The sequence below is a fragment of the Dipteris shenzhenensis genome, chromosome 13, assembly GCF_047967505.1.
Source record: "Dipteris shenzhenensis isolate YYH24624 ecotype China chromosome 13, Dip_SZ_1.0, whole genome shotgun sequence".
NCBI classification, from domain to species: Eukaryota; Viridiplantae; Streptophyta; class Polypodiopsida; order Gleicheniales; family Dipteridaceae; genus Dipteris; species Dipteris shenzhenensis.
Genome location: NC_141608.1, coordinates 37216316 through 37239595, shown reverse-complemented (window position 1 = coordinate 37239595; position 23280 = coordinate 37216316). Strand labels below are relative to the sequence as shown.

The 23280-nt window shown below is 44.9% G+C and overlaps 1 protein-coding gene across 3 annotated transcripts in view; it reads left to right on the top strand.

Annotated features, from left to right (window-relative positions):
• LOC147895365 (protein Dr1 homolog) overlaps positions 1-22669 on the top strand; it is a 34139-nt gene extending 11470 nt beyond the window's left edge. For all 3 annotated transcript variants that reach the window (XM_087383797.1, XM_087383799.1, XM_087383798.1), the window contains 5 exons: positions 12510-12587; positions 21388-21477; positions 21741-21835; positions 22051-22119; positions 22207-22669. In XM_087383797.1, coding sequence (XP_087239923.1) covers positions 12542-12587; positions 21388-21477; positions 21741-21835; positions 22051-22119; positions 22207-22356 — 450 coding nt within the window. In that variant the 5' untranslated portion in view covers positions 12510-12541 and the 3' untranslated portion in view covers positions 22357-22669. The remainder of the gene's footprint in view (positions 1-12509; positions 12588-21387; positions 21478-21740; positions 21836-22050; positions 22120-22206) is intronic.
• The last annotated feature ends 611 nt before the right edge of the window (positions 22670-23280 follow it).

Genomic DNA, 23280 nt, shown 5'->3' with positions numbered 1-23280 from the left:
GCACAAGGTGAAGCTTCGTGGATGCACCAACTGTCCCATCCTTTGGAAATGAGAAACGGTGCATTTTGCCCAACAAGCATCACTCACAAACATGTTTAACCGGTGCATGCATGGGTGGGAGAGCAACCACCATGTTTTGTGAATGCATTTTAACCAAGCTTATGTAGTTGAGGTGACCCAACCTCGCATGCCATAAGTGGGAATCTGAAATTACAGATTCAGCCACCAAATTTGCCTCTATAGCAAGGTGTTTGTCATAAACATCAAGATGATATAGCCCAAAAGAAAGTGACCCAGTAAGTACTATGATGTCATTGTACCGGTTGTCATACACGGCACATCGATAACCATCGAAGAGAACCCGAAAGCCATTCAAGGATATGGCTGCAATGGAGATGAGGTTCTTTTTTATACTTCGGACAAACAAAACGTCCATGAGCGTGATCGTATCACTTGAAACTATAGTGACCCCGACCTGGCCAATCCCTTTCATGGGATATGATGCATTGTTGGCACATGTCACTGTGCCACCATGTGGAGCAGCCCCCAATGTCTGAAAGAGTGATCAGCAAGAAGTGATGTGCTTAGAAGCACCATTGTCGAAGCACCAATCTGACTTAGAATCTAAGACAGACAAGGCTGTAGCATGCTTCTCTGGATGGTACTGGCATGTCATTGTGAAAGCCCACTCATGGTTGGCATGTCATCGTGAAAGCCCACTCATGGTAAGCAATGTTTGTTGCCTCATGACCATGATCTGGGGGGACAGCAATAGTAGTGACAACAAGTCCTTTTTGCTGCTTTTTCTTTTCAGAAGCGATGCGCTTGCGACATTTAGAAATGTCATGTCCTGGCTTCCGCTAGTAATTACAACGTTTGCTGTTTTTCTTCTTTGCATCAGACGGGGCAGAATTAGATGAGTGTCCAGCAGTAGGTGAGCCTCTAGAAGGCTTGGGTTTGCTGTAATTTTGCCCGTTCTTTCCCTTGTTTTTGTGATTAGCGACAAAAGCCTGATTTGCGATTTGAGAAGCAACACGATTTGTGCGATAGCAAACCCCTGGTAAGACTCAGGAAGTCCATTGAGTGCCGTGGACACTACCTGAGCATCTGAAATAATTTCATCCACATTAATGAGCTGCTCTTGAAAATCCTTGATTTTTGTGATGTATGCATCCATGTTGTCCCCCTCTTCCATTTTGACATTCTCCAATTGCCTGCGTAAGAAAGCAACACGTGCCTCATTGGTGAGCCAAGATGTCCAATGCAGCCTTTGATGTTTTGCAAGACCAAATGTGAGGAATGATATGTCTCTTGAACGAAAAAGCAATGATAGAATGTGCTTGGGCATCTTTACCATCCCATCTGGCTTGTTCCGGTGTAGGAGGTGTGGCTGGATGACACATCCTCGCACTCCTGAAACCTCTGATCTGCAAAACAAACACACACCACGTGAGAACTGAGCAGGCTGCTCACCACCCAACCATGACATCTACGGGATATGATCCCGAATCAGCAGATGTCCCCTTCGAGCCACGAGCTGAGCTACTGGCACGAACTCCCAATCAGATCCAAACCAGCCTGGTGTCCCATACCACCAGGTGGCGCTGTGAAGCCCTGGATCTGCCACTGGGCCTTGGGCTACGCTAAGATGCAGGCGCGCGTCCGCGACTCAATCCAGGAACAGACCTGGCACTTGGGAACGAAACTTGCTCCCAACTGCACACTGAGAACTGAACCCCCTGGGCCCCTTTTATAGACTCGGGACCCGAGCGCCAAAAATAGCGAAGACCTATAAATAGTCCGTACCCTTGTCACTCAACCCGAGAATCAAGCCTGCCTAGCTCTAAGCCTCCCCAGGCTACCTGAGCTAGTCCTGTGTACCTAGTACACGTCAGATACCAATCCGTGCACATGACATACTCCCCCTCCTCTAAGAACTCACTCCTGAGTTCGCTAAAAAACCCGAAAATGTTCTCTGGAGGTTTTGTAATGTCTCCCATGTTGCATCCTCCTCAACACGATCCTTCCACTTGATCTTGTATTCCGTGATAGTTCTATTTCAAATCTATCTTTCACGAAATTCAAGAATACACTCAGGTTCGTGAGGAATAAAAGTCAAATCTGTAACTTCTATTATCTCGTGAGGAGAAACAAGTTGATCTTCCGCACCCAAAACTTCTTTCAGTCTACTGGCATGAAAGACTGGATGGACTTTAACATCAGGAGGCAATTCTAGTCGATATGCAACTGGTCCAGTTCTTTTAATGACCTTGAATGGGCCACAGTATCTGGGGGATAATTTCGGAACCAAACCAGTACTTAGGCTCTTGGATTCCTTAGGAATTCGCAAATATACCATCGTTCCTTCAGAGAACTCTCTAGGTGAACGATGTCTATTAGCATAAAATCTGTCCCGATCTTGGGCACTTCTAATAGACTCCTTGGCAAATCGCAACATTTCTTGCATATCTAGCAAGAAGTTCTTAGCAGCATCATTTTGAATTCCTTTTAATCCAACCATAACTGGTGACTTAGGTTGAAACCCGTACATAAGCATAAAAGGACTGTAACCAGTACTAGAATGCTTTGCACTGTTGTAAGCAAATTCTATCATAGGTAGATAATCTTCCCATGAAGACTGTCTCTTAGATACATATGCCCGAAGCATGTCTTCAACCAACTGGTTAACCTGGCTCTGATACCAACTGACACATCATCGCACTCCTAAAACCTCTGATCTGTAAAACAAACACACACCACGTGAGAACTGAGCAGGCTGCTCACCACCCAACCATGACATCTACGGGATATGATCCCGAATCAGGAGATGTCCCCTCCGAGCCACGAGCTGAGCTACTGGCACGAACTCCCAATCAGATCCAAACCAGCCTGGTGTCCCATACCACCAGGTGGCGCTGTGAAGCCCTGGATCTGCCACCACTGGGCCTTGGGCTACGCTAAGATGCAGGCGCGAGTCCGCGACTCAATCCAAGAACAGACCTGGCACCTGGGAACGAAACTTGCTCCCAACTGCACTCTGAGAACTGAACCCCCTGGGCCCCTTTTATAGACTCGGGACCCGAGCGCCAAAAATAGCGAAGACCTATAAATAGTCCGTACCCTTGCCACTCAACCCGAGAATCAAGCCTGCCTAGCTCTAAGCCTCCCCAGGCTACCTGAGCTAGTCCTGTGTACCTAGTACACGTCAGATATCAATCCTTGCACATGACATTGGAGTAATAGTAGATCCAGAGGTGGCTGTAACAGCTGCACCAACGGTGGCAGTAGATCCAGAAGTGGCTGTAGCAGTAGCAGAAGTGGATGCCACAGAGGAAGGTCGAAGATCCGATCTTGAGACAGATCTTGAGACAATACCCCAAAATTTTTTGGCAACCAGCAAATGTTTCACCATGTATGACCACATGGGATAATTGGGTCCATCGAGCTTGTCCTCAGCTGAGAACATACCCATCCAATTGTTGCTTCCCATGGCAAAAATAAATCCCTGAAGGAAAAGTGTGCGCTCAAGAGTAGCCTCAAGGCTTTCACTGCAAAGTGAGCTGGCTGGCTGAAAATGACAGCAAATGTTTGGCAGTGACAAGCCAAAAATTGATTGCTCAAACGATTAGCTAAATGCACGTGATGTCCCCAAAAATATGACTTGCAAAACAATATCTGTCCGGTCAAAGGATCCCCCTGCCAAAGATAGCTGTTTTGCAAAAATATCAGCCCAAAACAAGGGGCAAATGTCTGCAAATGTATCCAATGATCAATTGAGCTGCAAATGTCCCAGATGGAGGCTGCGTGCTTCAAATCTGACAATACAACAAGCCCAAATCAAGGGACAAATGCATAATATACCCAAATTGAGGTGAATAAAGCAAATGTCATTGCAATGGACAGCAAATTTGGCAAAAGCCCCAAAATCTGAGAGAGCAAATTTGCCAAAAAGAGGGCAAATTGGAAAAAGCCCCAAATTGTGCTGCAAGTTGCAAATGTGATTCAATCTGCTGCAATTCCAAGACAATGTCAATGTTCCTGCATGTCAATGTTTACCAAATGCCCAAAATTGGCTGTACCAAGCCAATGTCACTGCAAATTTCAACAAAATTGACAAAACCCCCAATTTTTGGAAGGGCAAAACTGTCAAATTTGGGCAAATGACCAAAAGCCCCAAATTTTGCTGAAATAAAGCAAATGTGACAAAATAACCTGCAAATCTAAAAAGATCCCACAATCTGTAGCTATAGATACAAAATCCCCAGTGTTGGAGTGGAAATGACGTTAAAATAGGGCAAATACTGCAAAAGCCCCAAAATGTGACCAAAAGGAGCAAATGTCACTGCAAAATCTGCAAATGTGACCAAAAAGCCCCAATCTCTAGAGCAAATCACCTCAATGTCACTGCAATGTGTGCAAACGTGACATAAAAGAGGGTGAAAAGCTTCAAATCCAACTGTACAAGGCATATCTGAGTTGAGGGAAAGAATCCTAGCCAAATGGTGCTAGAGCAGGTTAGAGTACCTAGAAAGAAAGAAAGAAAGAAAGTTTATTAAAGTCTTGGGAAGACAGATGGGTCTATGAGACTGTGAGAAACCTGATACAATGAGCTATGGTAGTGGAGCTACTAAACGAGCATCCATACCAATGCAGAATGCAGAAAATGCAAAATGACAGTACTAAATTCTAAGTACAACATAGTCATATCTCGACTATATATATATCAATCTTAGCATCATCGTCGACATCATCATAACCATCATCATCATCATCAACAGCAAGAGGACATCAGGATGGATGGGGCTGTGGAAGAGGAGAGGTCAGCAATAGAGCGTTGTCGCCCCCCCAAGGGTGCAGTCTTGGTATGTCTCTTGGTCATAGCTCTGCATGTGACTAGGGCCAGTGTGATCCCCGTCGGTCGGGCTCCGACCCTAAACAAGGAGGGGATGTCCCCAAGTATGATCTGTGAGTCAACCCTCTGTCTGAGCTGTCGGGTCACAGGCTCCGGGTCACGGTCATATCGAGGCCTTGCCTCGTGGGGATCTATGTGATCTGGCTGAAAGAACTCCATGATACAGCTTTGAGAAGTATCAGTCGAGGAGGAGGTCTGCGCCTTTCTTCGTGCTCGGAGTATCCTATCGCAGTGTCTGAGCACCTCATGAATGAAAGCAACCAAACATCGCTGGTCTGGGTAGGAGAGGAAACGGGCCAAAACTCCATAACTATCTCTGAAGAGGCAGTAGAAACGCCCTCGGATCTCATAGTAGACAGGACATCTGAAGATGAAATGCTCATCTGTCTCAACCTTACATAGTGTGCATATACGCCTCTCCCTGGGTAACCGCTCTGCTCTGCCGCTCTCAATACGAAGTCTGTGTGAAGAGACTCGGAACTACCCACGAGAGATCCTCAGCGAGGGGGGTAGGTGAATCTTCGTGTTTCTTGGTGGATCAATACAACCCTCCGTTGTGATATGTAAGAAGTGATCTCTGTAGAAGCCCAGCTTCACTGGAAGATCACTCGGGCCCAACTAGGTCTAGAATGTGTGTAGTTGTAGTAGATCCTCACAGACAACCTGGTTGACCTCGTGTGATATGTAAGAAGTGATCTCTATAGAAGCCCAGCTTCACCGGAAGATCACTCGGGCCCAACTAGGTCTAGAATGTGTGTAGTTGTAGTAGATCCTCACGGACAACCCGGTTGAACTCGTGTGATAGGAGGGGAGAAAAAGGAGCATCCATGTTGTACTGGAAAGGAGGCAGTCTGTCTATGTGGAGCCTGAGCCCTGCAACCCATCTCTCTGTGCGTGCATACCAGCACCTCTAGTCCCCCCCTACTGCAAGTGCCATAGAAGAGGACAATGCTAGCCATGGTATACTGCTACGTCCGGATGTGTAATTCCCATACTCTTGACTCGGTACAGATACGTGATGACTTGAAACACAACATCTAGTTGTAATGGGGGTGACCCACCCAAACTCCGCTTGAGTGATCTGGTGAGGGACGGATGGCTTACCACGGATCATCCATGATAACATGAGAACTCGTAGCCGCTCCACCTTGGCCCACTTTGTATCCGACAAGTGTGGCCCCCAGCATGGACTGCCATACATCCCTGCTGGGCGGACCAAGGAGTCAAAGAGCAACCCTTTGGTCCGTGGATCCTGAAAGTGAGAGCGGAAGCACTGTCTCTCTAGCCTAGCCAATGAAGCATATCCTCTGCTTAGGCGTGCACACCCTCATGGTGAAGACGGGTCCAGAAAAGACAACCCCAAGGTAAGATGATGAAACTGTCTCAACAGGGGACCCATCATATGTGAAATGCTCATCTCGCATGACGGCTCGAGATGTATTGAAGATCATAACCTTGGTTTTACCCAAGTTGACCTTCAAATCACGAGACTCACAAAAGGACTGTAGTGTGTCAAGGTGTCTCTGGAGCCCGTCTGCTGAGGAGGACAAGAGAGCCACGTCATCTGCGTAAAGTAATATCCAGATCAGAATGCCCGCGAGGGAGCAACCTACCCCACCCTGTGGCTGCATCACTGTCTCGAGCTCGTCGATGTAGAGTCCAAACAAGGTAGGTGATAATGGGCACCCTTGTTTGACCCCTATAGTGATCATGATCTCGTCTGTCCATCTAGATCCTGTCCGGACTCTGACTGAAACTCGCTCATTAAGTGCCATGACAGCCCAAATGATCTCTTGGTCGTAACCCAAATCCTGTAGGTGTCGTATGAGGCGGGCTCTCGGAATGGTGTCAAATGCCTTGTGGAAATCCACAAAGCAAGAGTAAACCCTCTGCTTCCGTGCCCTCATCTCCTCGATGATACATCTGAGTGTGAGAATATGGTCCATGGTCCCATGATCCCGCTTGAAACCGGCTTGTCCTGCTGCTCTGAGTTCTCGACACTCCGCAAATCTGCTGACCTCGGAATCAAGTACTGATGCATAAATCTTGGACATGACATGTCCAATTATAAATCTTGGACATGACATGTCCAATTATAATGGTCCTATAGTTCTCCAGGTTCATGGGATCCCCTGCCTTGTGGATGGGTGAGATAGTGTTGATGGTCCAAGTGCGTGGGAACCCCAAGCAAACAGCTTCATTAAATAGCTCCTGTATGAGACGTGCCTGCTCCTGGGTGAAGCGTGTCTGCTCCTGTGCGAAGCGTGACATCTCCCTCTCGTGCTCTCGAATGCTCTGGACCTCCATTAGCAAGTACTCCGAAGTCTCTGATGGGTCAGCTCGTCTGTGCTCTTACGGAAACTGAAAGGGTTGTGGCCTGAAAGTGTGAGGATGAGACTGGAGGCTGGGTGATGACTGGGTGAGATGGGTGCGATATGGAGACGATAGTGGCCTGGAGGAGGCGATCCTGATAGGGTGTGGGAGTGTGGGCTGACTGAGAGGTAGAGGGGAGAGAAAGGTCGAGTAGTGTGGGACAGTGTATGACCCCTCCAAAGTAGGTGTCATAATCGGAGAGAGAACTGTAGCAGGAGAAGAAGGGAGAGATGGTGGCAGTGGCAATCCCTCTATCCGGGGAGAGTGGAGCAATCAATGTCATGGGTAGGGGTGTGTCAGAGCGAGTAGCTGTAACTGTAGGCGTAAGTGGAGCTGAAAGTGTAGCTGAAACTGGAACTAGAGCTAATGCTGAAGCTGAACCTGAGGATGGCACTGAGGCTGAAGATGAGGATGTAGCTGAGATCGAGGCTGAGACTGAAGCTGAAGCTGAAACTGAAGCTCAAGGTGTGACTGAAGCTAAGGCAGGGTGGGTCTCGCATTTGCCTTGCTGTCCACTCCGAGTCCACTGCGGTTGTAGCGTGTGTTCACATCTTCGAGTTTTGGTTGTGTTTGTTTCTTGGCTTTGTTGTCATCTTTCTTGGCGGCTTTATCCGTATCCTTGCCACCTTTCCCCATTTCGTTTGTTCGATAGATAGACCCGTGTTCGGTGTAGGTCCTAGTCTTACTGTAGGAGCGGGAGTGTGAGCAGGAGAGGGAGTGGGAGCATGCACCCCTACCATGATGGGAGGAACCCCGAAGGGGGCTAAGGGTAAGCAGAGGAGGAGCTGCTGGTGAGGATAGACGGGGAGGGAGGGAGCTGCAGGCGGACGGGCTGGGGTGGAGTAGAAGCAAGGGAGAGAAGGAGGCGGGTGGGGTTGCAGGCGGCCACGGGGGGGGGGGGGGGGGGGGGAGCAGCAAGCGGAGCTGCAGGCTGCTGGCTGAGGAGGAAGCTGCAGCAGCGGCAGCACAGCACGGGAGGAGGTAGGAGCGCGGGAGGGAGAGGAAGCAGTGTGGGAGGGAGAGGGAGCAGTGCAGGAGGGAGGAGGAGCAGCGTGGGTGGAGGGGTGCGGGGAAGCAGCGGGAGCTGCAGGCTGAGGCGCCGACGGGGAGCAGGAGCGGGGGGCAAGAGAGCAGTGCCGGAGGGGGAGCTGCGCGGGCAGAGAAGGGTGGAAGGCAGGGGCGAAGTAGTAAGGGCGGGGCTGCAGGAGCGGGAGGGGAGGCTAGCGGGCGGAGCAGGAGAGGAGGGGGCGGAGCTGCGAGAGGAGGGGGCGGCGCTGAGAGGCAAGGGCGGAGCAGCCAGGCAGGGCGGGGCAGCCAAGCAGCGGGAGGAGCAGCAGCCAGGCAGGGCGGGGCAGCCAGGCAATGGGAGGAGCAGCGGGAGGTGGATGAGCAGGGGCGGAGGAGAGGCGGAGCAGGAGCGGAGGAAATACTTAAGAGCGGAGCAGGAGCGGAGGTAGGAGTGCGGGAGGGAGAGGGAGTAGACAAAGGTGAAACTTGAGAGGCTGCACAACTAGAGGAAGGCCCGAATGACTGAAAAGAGTTCAAATCTGAGCAAAGAACCTCCAAAAATTATTCAAAAATGCTTGAAATCAACTTCTGACAAGTCTTACGGATTCCTAGCAGCATCGCGCACCTGTCTGTACAAGTTCGTACAGCCTTATGGACACATGGGCAGCTCAAAAATTAAAAAAAACATTGAAATCGGACCTCAAAAAGTCAAAAAATAGGTGCTGGACTGTTTTTCTGCTCAAAAAACAGGTTTCTGGTGATAAAATGAGGCATCGGACTGAGCTGGAGCAAAATGGCAGGTAGGAGCAATGGGAGAGCACGAGGGAAGTCAGGTAGGAGCAAGAGAACCTGCTCTGATACCACTGTTGGGTGCAGGAAGCAATGGAACGGGGGTGGAGTGTGGGAAGCAAACAACAAGCTGGAGCAAAATGTAGTACTGCTCAAATATATAAGAGGAAAATACAAAGGGTGGCCTATATGGCCCTCAAGTCAACCATATGGTTGACCAGAGAAGTCAACTCATTGAGTTGACCTGACCTACAAGGCTCATACCAAGGCTAAGTGCTAACATTCCCTACAGGCAGGAGCAAAATTTGCCTTGATACCACCATAAGGAATCCTAGTATTGTTCTATTATAAGTGTGCTAAGGAGCAGAAAAGGAGACTAGTAGCAGCAGAAAACAAGGAGTACTTGTATTGTTTGAAGTATGTGATCCATACAACTGGGCCTCTCTTATATAGAGTGAAGAGCCACACAGGAAAAGGTGTGTGCTCCCAAAAGCTATGTGCATGAAGAGGTATGTACCCCTTGTAAAGGGTGTGATCCTTGATAGGGTACATTATAATAGTACAAGTAGTAGTCCTCTTCATATGAATATGTTTCTTATGAGGGGTTGTGCCTCATGGGAAGTGTTCCGTCGAAAGGGCATACCCTTTCACAAGTATCCATTCATCCCACCATCCATAGGTCTAAGGTATAAGGAAAGGAATCTGTCACAGATCGTGATAGACTTAAGCTATAAACCATGGTTATATATGTATAAATTATAATTCTAAAATTCTGAAATTGTTTTTGCTCTTTCTATTAGGCATATGTATAGGGTGGATGAGATACTCATGATTTTTGATAGGAGGTAGAAATGGATGCGCTTGCCTATCCATGTTATGGCTGCCCTAGTCCATCCCTTCTTTAAGATGATCCCTGAGACATTTATAGACAACACAGGCTCGAGACGAGTATGTTGTAATGTTCCTTGACGGTGATCATAGGCAAGCATTGACTTAGTTTATTATGTATAAGTATTCTTTTTTGATTAGCCTTCTCCTTTAGTGCTAGCCTTCGTCATGGCTGAGTCTGCCCTTCACCTCCGGAGTGCCGACAGAAACTCAGTATGAAGACTTTGTATAAACGGATGCTCAAGTATGTGTGGGTATGTGGATTTGTATGTGTGAGAGCATATGTTTATACTATGGTATACACCCATTGTTGGGCGCTGATGACATCAGTGGGGATGTCATAGTGGCTAGTCCCTGCTATGCATGATGGAGTTTATGGTTTTCAGGCTATCATGAGATTGAAATTGCACTATGTTGTGTTTTTAGAGGATGAGTTTGGGCTACTTTTTGATTAGCCTTCTCCTTTAGTGCTAGCCTTTGTCATGGCTGAGTCTGACCTTCACCTTCGGAGTGCCGACAAAAACTCAATACGAAGACTTTGCATAAATGGATGCTCAAATATGTGTGGGTGTGTGGATTTGTATGTGTGAGAGCATATGTTTATACTATGGTCTACACCCACTGTTGGGCTTTGATGACGTCAGTGGGGATGTCATAGTGGCTAGTCCTTGCTATGCGTGATGCAGTTTATGGTTTTCTGACTATCATGAGATTGAAATTGCACTATGTTGTGTTTTTAGAGGATGAGTTTGGGCATGTTCCTGGACTCATCTAGGTATGTACATTTGTGTGTTTGCATCTTCTTGATCTGAAGTGTTTTTCTCTTTTGAGGCGTGCACATAGACCGAGTTGGTGTTTGAACGGATGTGTGTGATTGTGATACCTTTTTTCAATGCCTAGATGGTAGCTACAAGCAACTCTCCTTTGATACTTACAGATATCTAGGGTATGCATGTTTCCTAGCAGATCATATGAAGTGTTAGGTCTTGACAAAACTGTGTGGTTGGAATCTCGTAGTTCTCAAGAATTGTCCATAAATAATGTCAAGAGTAACTCTAGGCTAAAAGGCAATTGTGACTTTTGACTTGTGACTCATGTCACAACTCAAGTACCGATCTTAAAATGAAATGAGAGATAGAATAAGAGTCAAGACAGAACTCCACACTGTGATTAAGGCAAAGCTTCACACTGTGATCTATCATTTGTCCATTGAGCACTGATGTCTATTTTGCAAGGTCGCAGTTGGTTGAATTTGATGATGATGAAGAGGAATAGGGTAATGGAATTGGACATGATGTAGAAGGTCCTTTGACGTTCCTAGAGCTCTATGCATCTAAGATCTGTTAGCTTTTAAGCATGCAGTTCATGAAATCGACAATTTCTTTCAAGATTTAAAGCCACTCACATAACATGATACATGAAATAATACGCTCCACACAAAAATCATATAGAACTGCATTGTTGATCACAAATCACTCCTTCCCTCTTGAATTTAATATGCCATGAGAGATTTCGTTGCAACAAGAGACCAAAAGACACTCGTTACGAAAGAACCTAGACATTATACTTCGGCACACCACTATGGGGAATTTTTGCCAATTACAAAAGACTTTGGACTTTGAAAACCCAGCTAGTAGTCTAGACCCGACTCCCTATATCTAGACGGCTGAGAATCCTTGGTGACATAGCAAAGCTTCACACTATCGACTCTCATGAGAAAGAGCTGCTCGGACAAAGAGAAATAGCTAGATGTATTGGGCGTGTAAACATAATTGTGTCATAGAGAATTTCGCCATAGCCTGAGGAAATTGCCATACGTGATTGGGCCACCTCTTTGTTCTATGTATGAATTCCTGCCATTTGTGATTGCATGGGCAACCCCCCTTCAAACCTTAGAGCTTCAATCAAAACCCCATTAAGATTATTCCGATCCCCGTTAATTTAAATGGGGACGAATTCACATAGAGCCTGAAATTGCCTGAAATCGATATGCAATTAGTTGCCCAGAATTGTCAACTGCAACGAGAACAAGTACAGTCCATACCGCTCCCAAAGAGCCAAGCAATTGCCCAAAAGAATGTACTAGTCTACCACTAAAAGCCAAGATTGAACAAGCAATAACCATTTTCTGGCTGCCCACGAATTGGATCAAACAACCACAAAGAGCCAGACTGATGCCACAACTCACTAGAAGTCTCTTAGGAAGCTCAACTCTACAAGTGCAACAAAATACATGAACTTTGTTGATGTAGATTCCTCCATCAGGAAAGCTATTGTACCCTTTGATATCAAAATAAGGACCAGAGAGTAATACTCGAAACATGACTTGTATGTAAATTAGATTAAGATTTGTCTTGTGTGCATCCTAAATGGCTTTATATATAATGTGGTAATGCATGAACTTCGGCTGCATTATGAAAATTTGCTTTGAATTTATAATTTTGGGAAATGTTAAGGTTTATTACGTTGATGTTTTGGCTAGCATTTCTATTAGGTTTTATTGTTTTTAAGAAAGTAACCTATTTTGGTTCTCTTTTAGACCGTTGTCATAGCAAACTGGAGCAAACATCCATGGAGATTGTTGGCCGGGCAAAAGAAGACGTGTCACTTCCCAAAGGTATGTATGATTGTTGGCATCAATGAAAAGAGTAAGCTTGCTATTACATATTGTTTTCAAACACTTAATACTTCTAGAATGTTGCAATCGATTGTAGATGCTTTATCAAATATATCAATGGTTGTGATTGTTTGTTTTTTTGCGTGTGAGCAAGATGAACCACTCACATAGGTTTTATTTGAGAGCTCTTGATGTCATGCACATGGGCTTGTTCGTTAAAAATTACCTTTGATTCCTCTTGCAATTGTTTCCATAACATTCCCAAATATTGGACATTTGAAAGTTTGGTCACAGTTTATAGAGGAAGACTTGTTCGACTGCTTGAAAGTTTGGTCACAAATATTCCCAAATATTGGACATTTGAAAGTTTGGTCATAGTTTATATGAGGGCTGCTTGGAGTGTTTTTAGGATCATGAATGCTAAAATTACTAAACTTAGTATCAAAGAGTGTTTATTATGACATATATGTGCAAAACCAGTTTTTATTTTTAAGATTGTGTATATTCCAGTCTTATGAAGCTATATGTATATACATTTGTTTCTTTCCTTATTATTTACATAGAGAGGGTCTTATGATATCAAATTGTGCTTAAGAATCTTAAATCTACTACACCCACCGTTGAGCGCTGATGACGTCGGTGGGAAGTCATAGTAGCTAGTCCTTGCTATGGAGATAATGGTTTTCAAATGTGTGACTATCATGAGATTGAAACTGCTCCATGTCATGAGATTGAAATTGCACCATGGTTTGTATTTTCAGAGGATGAGTTTGGGCAAGTTTCTAGAGTCATCTATATATCTGTAGATTTAATTTAAAAGTAAGGTTACATACTAGTTGTCAGTAAGCAAATAATTTGGTGAAACGGACTTCGATTGATATACTTTGATGAGGCTCATAAGATCATTTCCTATGAGTCTATACTTTGATGAGGCTCATAAGATCATTTTCTATGAGTCCACGTAGGGGTTGTTCATCAAAGGGATTTGCTGGAGGATTATGTAGTTTAATCTTGTGTTGTTTAGTATAAACTCCTTTTGTGCTACGACCATTGGATCAAATGCCATGGCACTAGCTTGTATTAGGTGACACTAGGTGGTGTCACACGAGATGTGGCTATTCAGATTGTCTTCTGTATTATTAAAGATGCTTATATCAGATGTCAATCGATTTTCTACTACTTTTCCTTCACTGTACCCAATATGTGAGGTCAGGTGTTGGTATGAGAGCATATTATCGAACTAGGTTAGGAATAGTATGAAAGGCCTATCTATGTTTCAGTTGCAAGGCATATTCTTGATGCGTCTCCATCTTCCTTCCATTAGGTGGTCTCCATCACATAGTCACTGGTTTTATAGTGATACTTTAGTCTCTTGCCAACAGGAATCTTGTTTCTCTTAGAAATTGACCAATCAAGGGTACGCACAGCGAAAGGCCGATAGAATAGCCTAGGAGCTCACACTGATAGAATAATCATGCACCTCATCGAGTTACATGCCAAAAACCTATGCAATCCTTTACTATCCCCTTCAGAATTACAGCAACCATCTCAACATTCCCAAAGGGCACTCCATGGAATCCATCCTCGTGTCAGTATCAACAGCCACGCACTTGGAAGATTCGAAGCACTCCATGTTGTTCTTCACCTTCACAAAGAGTTCTGACTCCCTGCCGGCCCACATCTCAATGTCAGACATCATCACTGTGGCTTCTTTTTGTGACACCCTCTGAATCTGAGTCGGACTCCTTGTTGTTTTTTTGATCCGCCTTCTTCTTTCTGCAATCCTTTGCAAAATGGCCTGGCGTGTCATAATAGAAGCACTTCTTCTTCTGCGTGTCCTCGTCATCAGAGCCATCCTTCTTGGACTTGCCACCGTTAGGCTTGCCCTTCCCTTTGCCAGCAACGCCTTGTCATCGTTGTTGTTGTTGTAGAGCTTCTCCCTATCTTCTTCCTGGAGCAGTAATGGACCCAACTCCTCAAAGGTTTGGTCCTCTATCCTGTTGTCACAGTCGTAACGAAGCTTTTGAAACTCCATGGTAGCCTCCTCAATATCATCAAGGCCAAATGGCAGGAGTCCACCTTCTGACCGACCGATGCTAGTTGATCCCTTACCACCTTGACCTTCATCAAGTGGTCATGTATATAATCTTCTTCATCCATATCCAAGTTGTAGAGCTGATGCTCTTCAAGATCCGTGATGTGTTATCTGTCTCGTACAGATCCTTCAGAATGGCCCATGCCTCTACTGACGTGTCGGTCATCTAGATGTGAGGAAGCATAGAGTCCGCCGTAGTCCCTATGATCAATGCCAGGGCATGGGCATCTCTATCTTCCTAAGCTTCAAGCTCCTCTCCATCTACTGGTATCTGTATCTCCCCCTTGTTGTCCACGATATCCTCCGGCTTCGCCTCCACTCCCGTTGTCAGTTTCCACAGCTTTCGAGCCACTAAATGACTCCGGATCTTTACCTTTCAGATAGGGTAATTTGTCCCATCCAGTTTCCTAGACTCTCCAAAGTTAGGGATGGTGAAAGAAAGAAATATGGGGGAGGAGGAAGGGAGAGAAGGGGCTGAAGAGGCTTCTGAAATCGACATCTCTGCTGCTAAACCACACAACAAAGTCAAATAAACTCGACCTTCTATAGACCAGAACTCCGTACAGACCTGACTGAACTCACCCTCCTCCTCGCAAGGGCATGGTCCTCCAGTCGTGGAAGTCAATTCCCAAGAGCTTTTGAATCAGGGTCGTTCTTTCGCAAGGTCCTTGCCTTCAGGCTCCCACACTTGTGAGCCTCCTACTTGGGCTCTGATACCATGCTAGAAATGGACCAACAGAGGGTACGCACCGCAGAAGACTGATAGAATAGCCCAGAAGCTTACACAGTGTGTGTGTGGGCGTGGAATCACAAACTTCTTAAACTTATGTGCATCACATAGATGTGCAGACTCATCAATAGACAATGATCCAGCCAAATATAGAACCTACAAAAGAATATATATTTCCATCCAAAGCTATGGACACAATACAAGAGATAGATACTTCTACTATCTCTCTAGACTTGAGCCTGCGTGCTCCACCTTGAGCGTATGTAGACTCTCCGTCTAGATCACAACACTTTGCTTCCCTGAGAGACAGCCAAGGTTCTGCCCATAGGGAGCTCAGTCTGCAGCACACCTTCAACTCTCCTTCACCTCCAGTATGAGGCCCAAGGGAGTGGCTTCTGGCTGCTTCTGTCTGCTCTTGTTTTTGCTGAGTTGCTGGATGAATTATAAGGCCTAGGGCCTCTCCTTTTATGGGCCCAAGTCCTAGTCAAAATAGCTGACCTATCATGCTGGCTCTGGCCGTTGGTTTGCTTTGTAAATGCTCATTGGGGGCTCTTATTTCTAGGGCCTTTATAGTGGAAACCATGCACCTCATCGAGGCACAGGTTTTTGGTATGTGGTGTTAGAATTATTATTATATTCTAGGCAGTAATGTAATAAGCGGGTTAGGGGCACTTTTCCCTCTTAGAGGTTTTTCCCCCTAACCACAGTCTAATCTCTAACTACTGTTAGTGATTAGATAGGGTTTTGTCACATAGACAAAACCCTCATCTCTTGTTTTGTACTACACTTCATTTCAGTACACTTTGGGAGTGACCTACGTTCAGCTCACTCTCCATCTTGCTCACTCTTGCTTGCTCCCATCTTCTCACATTTGGTATCAGAGCAGCTTAAGCTCTTGGACGTGCCCCCAGCTCTTGGATCTGCTCCTAGCTCCCAGCTCCCTTGCATGCAGCTCTCGTCCATACAGCGTGTTCCGTACAGCCTCGTGCTCATAGTCTGCACGCAGCCCGAGCTGCACATTCCACATCAGATCCGTACAGCTACCTGCTCCCGTCTATACACAGGCGTTGAAGTCCGTTTGTACAAGCGTACGGTGTCGTACAGCCTGTTGTATATCGTACTATAGTACAGTCATCCCTACCGTACTGTAGGTTCTGTGGCCATTCCGTATTGTTAGCTCCCCGCACGTGACGTCGCCCATCGTACAACGTACAAATCTCGTACATGTCAGCGTCGTACTGTCGTACGATTCTGTCATACACTACCAGTTCCGCCGTACATGCATCTGTACACCATACGGATTCCGTCGTATAGTCATCTGTACACTGTACAGATTCCACACATTGACAGCTCCGTACTGTCAGCTCAAAGCAGGCTGAAGGTGTCTGTACACTTCCGTTGCAGGGCCTTCTGTGCAGGTTTCATCCCTGCAGGCACTCTTGCAGTTGGTTTTTTGGCAGACATTTTTTGCAGATAGCCATTGTTTGGCTTAGATCTTGTTGAATAAATTTGGGACTTTTGCAATTACACTGCAATTTTGCAGTGAAATTTGAGGCTTTTGTAGGAAGAGTGCAAATTGTGCAACATTTGGGGCTTTCAGATCATTTGCCCTCTTTTGTATGCATTTTCCCACAAGAAATTGGGGCTTTTGCATTTGGGTTGCAATTTTGCAAGTAAAAGAGCATCTTGGAAGTTTGCAAGCATTTCTGGACTCAGTACGAGTCAATTTGCAGACTTTCGCCACTTTTTGCAGATTCTATTTGCAGATTTTTGGGCATTCAGCAGAGCATTGTGGTGCATTTTGAGCCTTTGATAGGCTGTGACAATATTTGTACAGTTTGAGCAGATTTTATTCGCAGATTTTACTTGTGCATTTTGCATCCCAGGAAGGGATTTTATTTGTTCAGTTTGCTGTATTTTCTGAGTTTATCTGGCAAAAATGGCTCAGAACAACCCCAATGAGGTGTTCGGAGTCCTCACACAGGAGGGTAAGTTGGATGGCACTAACTACTCCTTGTGGAGTTTTATGGTTCGCAATATCTTGGTTGGTAGACATCTTTGGGATTATGTCAATGGAGATGAAGCAAGACCAGATACAGTGGCCACACCTGTCACTCCTACAGCTGGAGGCAGGGGTAGAGGTCAAAATGCAGCACAAGTAGTTGGAGTTGTGGCTCCAAGAGCTCCCACAACAGAGCGGAAAAGATGGGATTCTAGAGATGCACAAGCTCTATCAGTGATTTCTCTCTCTGTGTGTCAGATGCATCAGGTCCTCATTCTCATGATGGGGGAGATGTTATAGCCAACTTTGTGGAAGAGCACTATGCCTTTCTGTCTTGCACTTCAGATTTTTCAGTGGGCAGTTCAGATGCTACAGCCACTAATAATGATGACCCTTATGGTTTTTTGACTTGCAGCTATGATCCTTTAAAGGATGCATGCTCTCTCAGTGTCAATGAGACATTGAATACTTAGTATTTTGATAGTGGTGCTTCAAAGCACATCGCTTCCAAGAAGAGTCTTTTTGCATCTCTGCATCCTCCACCTACCAAAAAGGTGACCTGTGCAAATAATTCTTCTTATTCAGTGTGTGGAGTGGGAGACATTATTCTCACATCCACTGATGGCACATATTTCAGAATTTCAGATGTTCTATATATGCCAAGCTTAAAGAAGAATTTTCAGTGTCCTCTCTTAATAAAGGAGGATTTCAGGTTGTATTTAATGATGCTAAGTATGCAGTCAGAGACAAAGAGAACGACTATGCTTTGATGTTGTTTGGCACTTTGTACCGGGGTCTTTTTCAGCTTGATTTATATGAGAAAAGATCCGACCATGCATTTTCAGTAAGCACTCCCACTGTTGCAATGCAGAATGCGGAGTTATGGCATGCCAGGTATCGGCACATGAGCTATGGCAGCTTAATGACACTTTAGAAGCATGACATGGTTGATGCATTGCCTCCTTTAGAGTCACCTCCTCATGCATGTGAGGGTTGCATCCTTGGCAAGATGCATATATTTCCTTTCAAGAAGGATGGTGCAGTGAAAGCTACACGCAAATTACAGCTGATTCACAGTGATGTCTGTAGTCCCATGAGGACATTTGCTTTTGGGGGTTATCTTTATTATGTTACATTCATAGATGACTTCACCAACTACACTTGGGTCTATAGTCTCAAGGAAAAATCAGAAGTGTTTGTGCATTTCAAACACTTTGTGGCTATGGTTGAGAATGAGACAGGACTCAAGGTGCAGACACTCTGCACAGATCGAGGGGGGGAGTATATGTCTCATGAGTTTGAGGCATTTTGGAAGGAGAAAGGCATCACACATCAGCTTACAGTGAGGCTAACACCTCAACAGAATGGCAAAGCTGAGAGGAAGAATCACACTCTGATGGATAGATGCATGCTTACTAGTAAAAAGTTGCCTCATAGGTTTTGGCTTGAAGGCCTCATGTGTGCCAACTATGTTTTGAATCGGGCTCCCACAAAGGCTTTGAAGACAATCACTCCCTATGAGGCATGGCATGGGAGAAAGCCTTCAGTGGACCATTTCAGAGTTTTTGGTTGTGTTGCATATACCCACATGCCTGTGGAGTTTAGACACAAGTTGTCAGATAAGGCACTTAAATGCATTTTTTTGGGGTATAGTTCACAAAGCAAAGGCTATCGTCTCTACAATCTTGCTTCACGCAAGATTTTTATTAGTAGAGATGTTATATTCTTTGAAAATTCGGCACATACACATGCTGAATTTCAGATTCCAGCTTCTTTTTTGAGGGGATGCTTCCTATAGCATTTGGTTCCCCTACTGAGGTTCATGCTGAATATCAGAATTTACAGCAACCTCCTCTTGATCTACATGCGCCGACTCAGCCACCGGCTGATTTTGTCCCTCCATAGGGTGTGGATGAAGTTGTCAGGCAAGAGATTCAAGAGATACACGCAGCCAAAATAGTCCCGAATTGGTTGCTACAGACTCTCAGGGAGAGTAGGCTTGAGGCCCTATTGCCTGGCAGGATAAGTAGTGAAGTAAGGCACGCAGAGGGGGCTCTTTCAGTTGAGATAGGTTATGCAGGGACTCTTCTTGATGAAGAGGAGCCTGACTCTTTTGACAAAGCAAAGGATAATGTGCATTGGATGCATGCCATGCACAATGAGTTGCAGTCCATAGAGATTTGCCATCAGGTAAGCATGCCATTGGTACCAAGTGGGTCTTCAAGGTAAAAAGGAAACCAGATGGGTTCATTGACAGATACAAGGCATGCAGTATCTTAGGTGAGCAGATATATGCATAGCCCAAAGACTAACACATTGGCAGGCTGTAAAAGCATCTTCCATTATCTGCAAGGCACAAAGTCTTTTGGCTTGATGTTTCCCGGGGGGGGTGACTTGCAGATGCATGCTTACAGTGATTCAGATTGGGCTGGAGACTATGATACCAGGCAGTCCACTAGTGGTAATTGTTTCTTTTTGGGTAAAGCTTGCATTTCTTGGCTGAGCAAGAAGCAATCTACAGTGGTTACTTCCTCATGTGAAGCTGAGTACAGGGCAGCTTTCACAGCGACAGTTGAGCGTGTTTGGCTGCAACGTTTGTTCGCTGATCTTCGTCTCTTATTGGAGGGTCCTTCTTCAATGCTTACTGATAGTCAGAGTGCTATAGCAGTGGCAGAGAATCTTGTGTTTCATGCTCGCACGAAGCACATTGAGGTTCATTATCATTATGTCAGAGAGAAGTTGCATGCAGGGGAGATTAGTATGATCTATGTGTCAACACATGACAATGTTGCAGACATCTTCACCAAAGCACTCCACGTGAGGAGTTTCAGGCATTTCGGAGTGCCCTAAACTCATCTCCTTTTGGTGATTGTTCACTACCTTGTACACCACATTCGCACTGTAGGGGGGTGTTAGAATTATTATTATATTCTAGGTAGTGGCCAATGTGATGTAATAGGCAGGTTAGGGGCACTTTTCCCTCTTAGAGGTTTTTCCCCCTAACCACAGTCTAATGTCTAACTACGGTTAGTAATTAGATAGGGTTCTGTCACTAAGATAAAACCCTCATCTCTTGTTTTGTACTACACTTCATTTCAGTACACTTTGGGAGTGACCTATGTTCAGCTCACTCTCCATCTTGCTCACTCTTGCTTGCTTCCCGTTTTCTTACATGTGCTTACTCTGAAAGCAAACCATGCACCTCATCGAGGCACATACCAAAAACCTGTGCAATCCTGTACTGTCCCCTTTTGAACATGAAACCCTAGGGCACTCCATGGAATCCATCCTTGTGTCAGTATCAACAGCCATGCACCTGGAAGATTCCAAGCATTCCATGCTGTCCTTCACCTCAGGTACATCTCTTTTCTTTTCTCTTTGATTCCTGCCCACATGGTAGACATAACCTTGACCATGTGTGAGTCTCTCAAGACCCAGGTTCACCTCCCCCATGCTCTCCTCATATGGGGGCTTACAGATGGGGAGGTGACCTTTCCAACAGTTTCTCTTGTCTGCACAACAGCTAATCGTATTCTCATTTAATCTTTAGAACAACAAAAAATTCTAAATTTGTATGATTGGACTTATTCTGGTCTTACAAAGGTATATAGTTTCTCTTGTCTGCACAATGCACCTGCAATCTCTGCAGTAGTGTTATTACAGCTTCTTTACCCAAATTGAGTTTCCGTAGTGCCTCCACCTATCTCCTGGAACTCCCTGAATCTCAAATCCACGAAAGATGTTCTCCCAAAATTCAGGAACCAGTTTGGCTAAAGTTTGAAGGCTCATGACTTTTTGGTTATACAATCTAGGTTATTAGGTTTTAAATGGTTTTCCGTAACTTTTGGGAATGTGGGTATGTGGATTTTCCTCGTCTAGTACACAATCAGGTGTAGTGTCAATGCTGATTCAGTGCAGGGGTTTGAACTAATTCTGTCAAGTTGAAAGTGACTTTTTTACTCGGCATTCACAGCAACTATGACAAAGATAATCAAGGAAATGCTTCCTCGAGATGTAAGAGTGGCAAGAGATGCACAGGACCTTCTTGTCGAATGCTGTGTTGGTATGTAAGGTGGTCTCTTTTTACTTTTTACTTTTTACTCTGTTTTTTGGGGTGTGGAAAAGAATGGAGTCCCACCTATCAATGCCATTTTCAAACTCGAAGCTTGTATCAGTGGTGAATTTTCTGAGGGAGATATCTTAACCACAAATTTGCCTCAGAAAAGAGGAAAGTTGTATAGCAACATGTTATCAACATGTCACAAGTCCAGGTAGCAGCTAAAACACTGGGGAATTTATCTGTTGTTACTGAATTACTTTTGCCAGAGTTTATAAATCTTATTTCATCCGAATCAAACGAAATCTGTAGCAAGGAGGAGAAGCGAACAATAGCACCAGAGCATGTTCTCAGTGCATTGGAGGTAAGGATCCTGTCCAATATGAATATCAAGGGGAGGTATCTAAGGTTTCCAAGGATCCAGGTATCCAATGCAAGGTTTCTGGCTCAGAAAATAGGTCATATCACATTTAAATCCGTAATCTCCAATTTTTTCAAACTGTCAAATTTGATTGCTTGTTTGATTCCTTTTTACTATTTCAGAAGCTTGTTTTTTAAGGTGCAATAGACTGTGATCAGATTCTGGGTTTTGGAGATTATATAGAGGACGTCCAGGCTGCTTATGAGGAGCACAAAAGGGAGACTCTAGTAAGTATTGCTTGCATGGGGCTTTAATTAAAAAATTTCCTTAAGCAATTGTCTTTCTTGAGCTGAAATGTTCGTATGTCCTTACAGGATTCTCCCAAAGGAGGTGGGAGATGGGGAAAAGATGGAGTAGAAATGACCGAGGCGGAAGCAGTTGCAGAGCAGAAAAGGATGTTTGCTGAGGCTCGCGAACGCATGAAAAGTGGAGGCATACTGCCCCTTAAAGAAGAAGCTGATTAGATGCTCAACATGCACAATTCACTTCACAGGAATGTACATAGTTTGTCTTATTTTGTTCATCTAAGAAGTAGGCGGTATACATGTATCTAGAGATGCATCTTGCAAACTAGCAATTTGAAAAAGACTTTCAGAATATGGATTAAACAAGGTGGAAATCCCACTAAGGCCCTTCCTTTTGGAATGTTATTATAGGTGTAGGTCTTAGTGTGCATTATGCGTAAATGTATGCAATGGAATGGTCTCTCCATTATGCATATGTTGGTTCTTTGAATTCTAACTCGAAGAAAAAGTAGTCCATCATGGTTTGTAGATTTGTTGATTGTGGTGTTTTTTGAGATGTATTTATGCTACTACAACCTTGCTTTCAACACGGTGGTAGAATCATTAAGGAGAAAATGTAAAGTAGCTTGGATAAATATTACAATAAAATTTTGCAATAACTTATAAAAGTGAAACTAAAGATGTATGAAAATGAAAGAGAAAAATGCAAGTAAAGGTGAATGAATATGGAGAAAGGTAGATGAGTGAAAAGAGGAGAGAAAAGAGATGAAAGAGGGGATAGGCCATCAAATATGAGTGGGGATGTGGCCATTTTGGTAAGATTTCACATGCTTTTAATAAGTACAATGCAATCAAGGTACGTGTCTCCAAGCTTGACATTTCGACCCCTGAGCTGAGTGCAACGGATGTGAAGGGTGGGACGACAGTCCAATAATACGCTTTACAAATAATTCTATACTACCAACGAATTCAAAGGTGCGGCAAGGCTCGTGGTAGTATACGTAGAACAGCTCCTCGCGTTGCGCTTCTAAGCGTTGGGAAGTGTCGAGTCGGCAATTTGCAAGGTGCATCAATGTAAAGTGATAAGGGAAACACTCCACGTTGCACCATTTGCAAGCAACTTGAGAATTCGTGATCACTTTT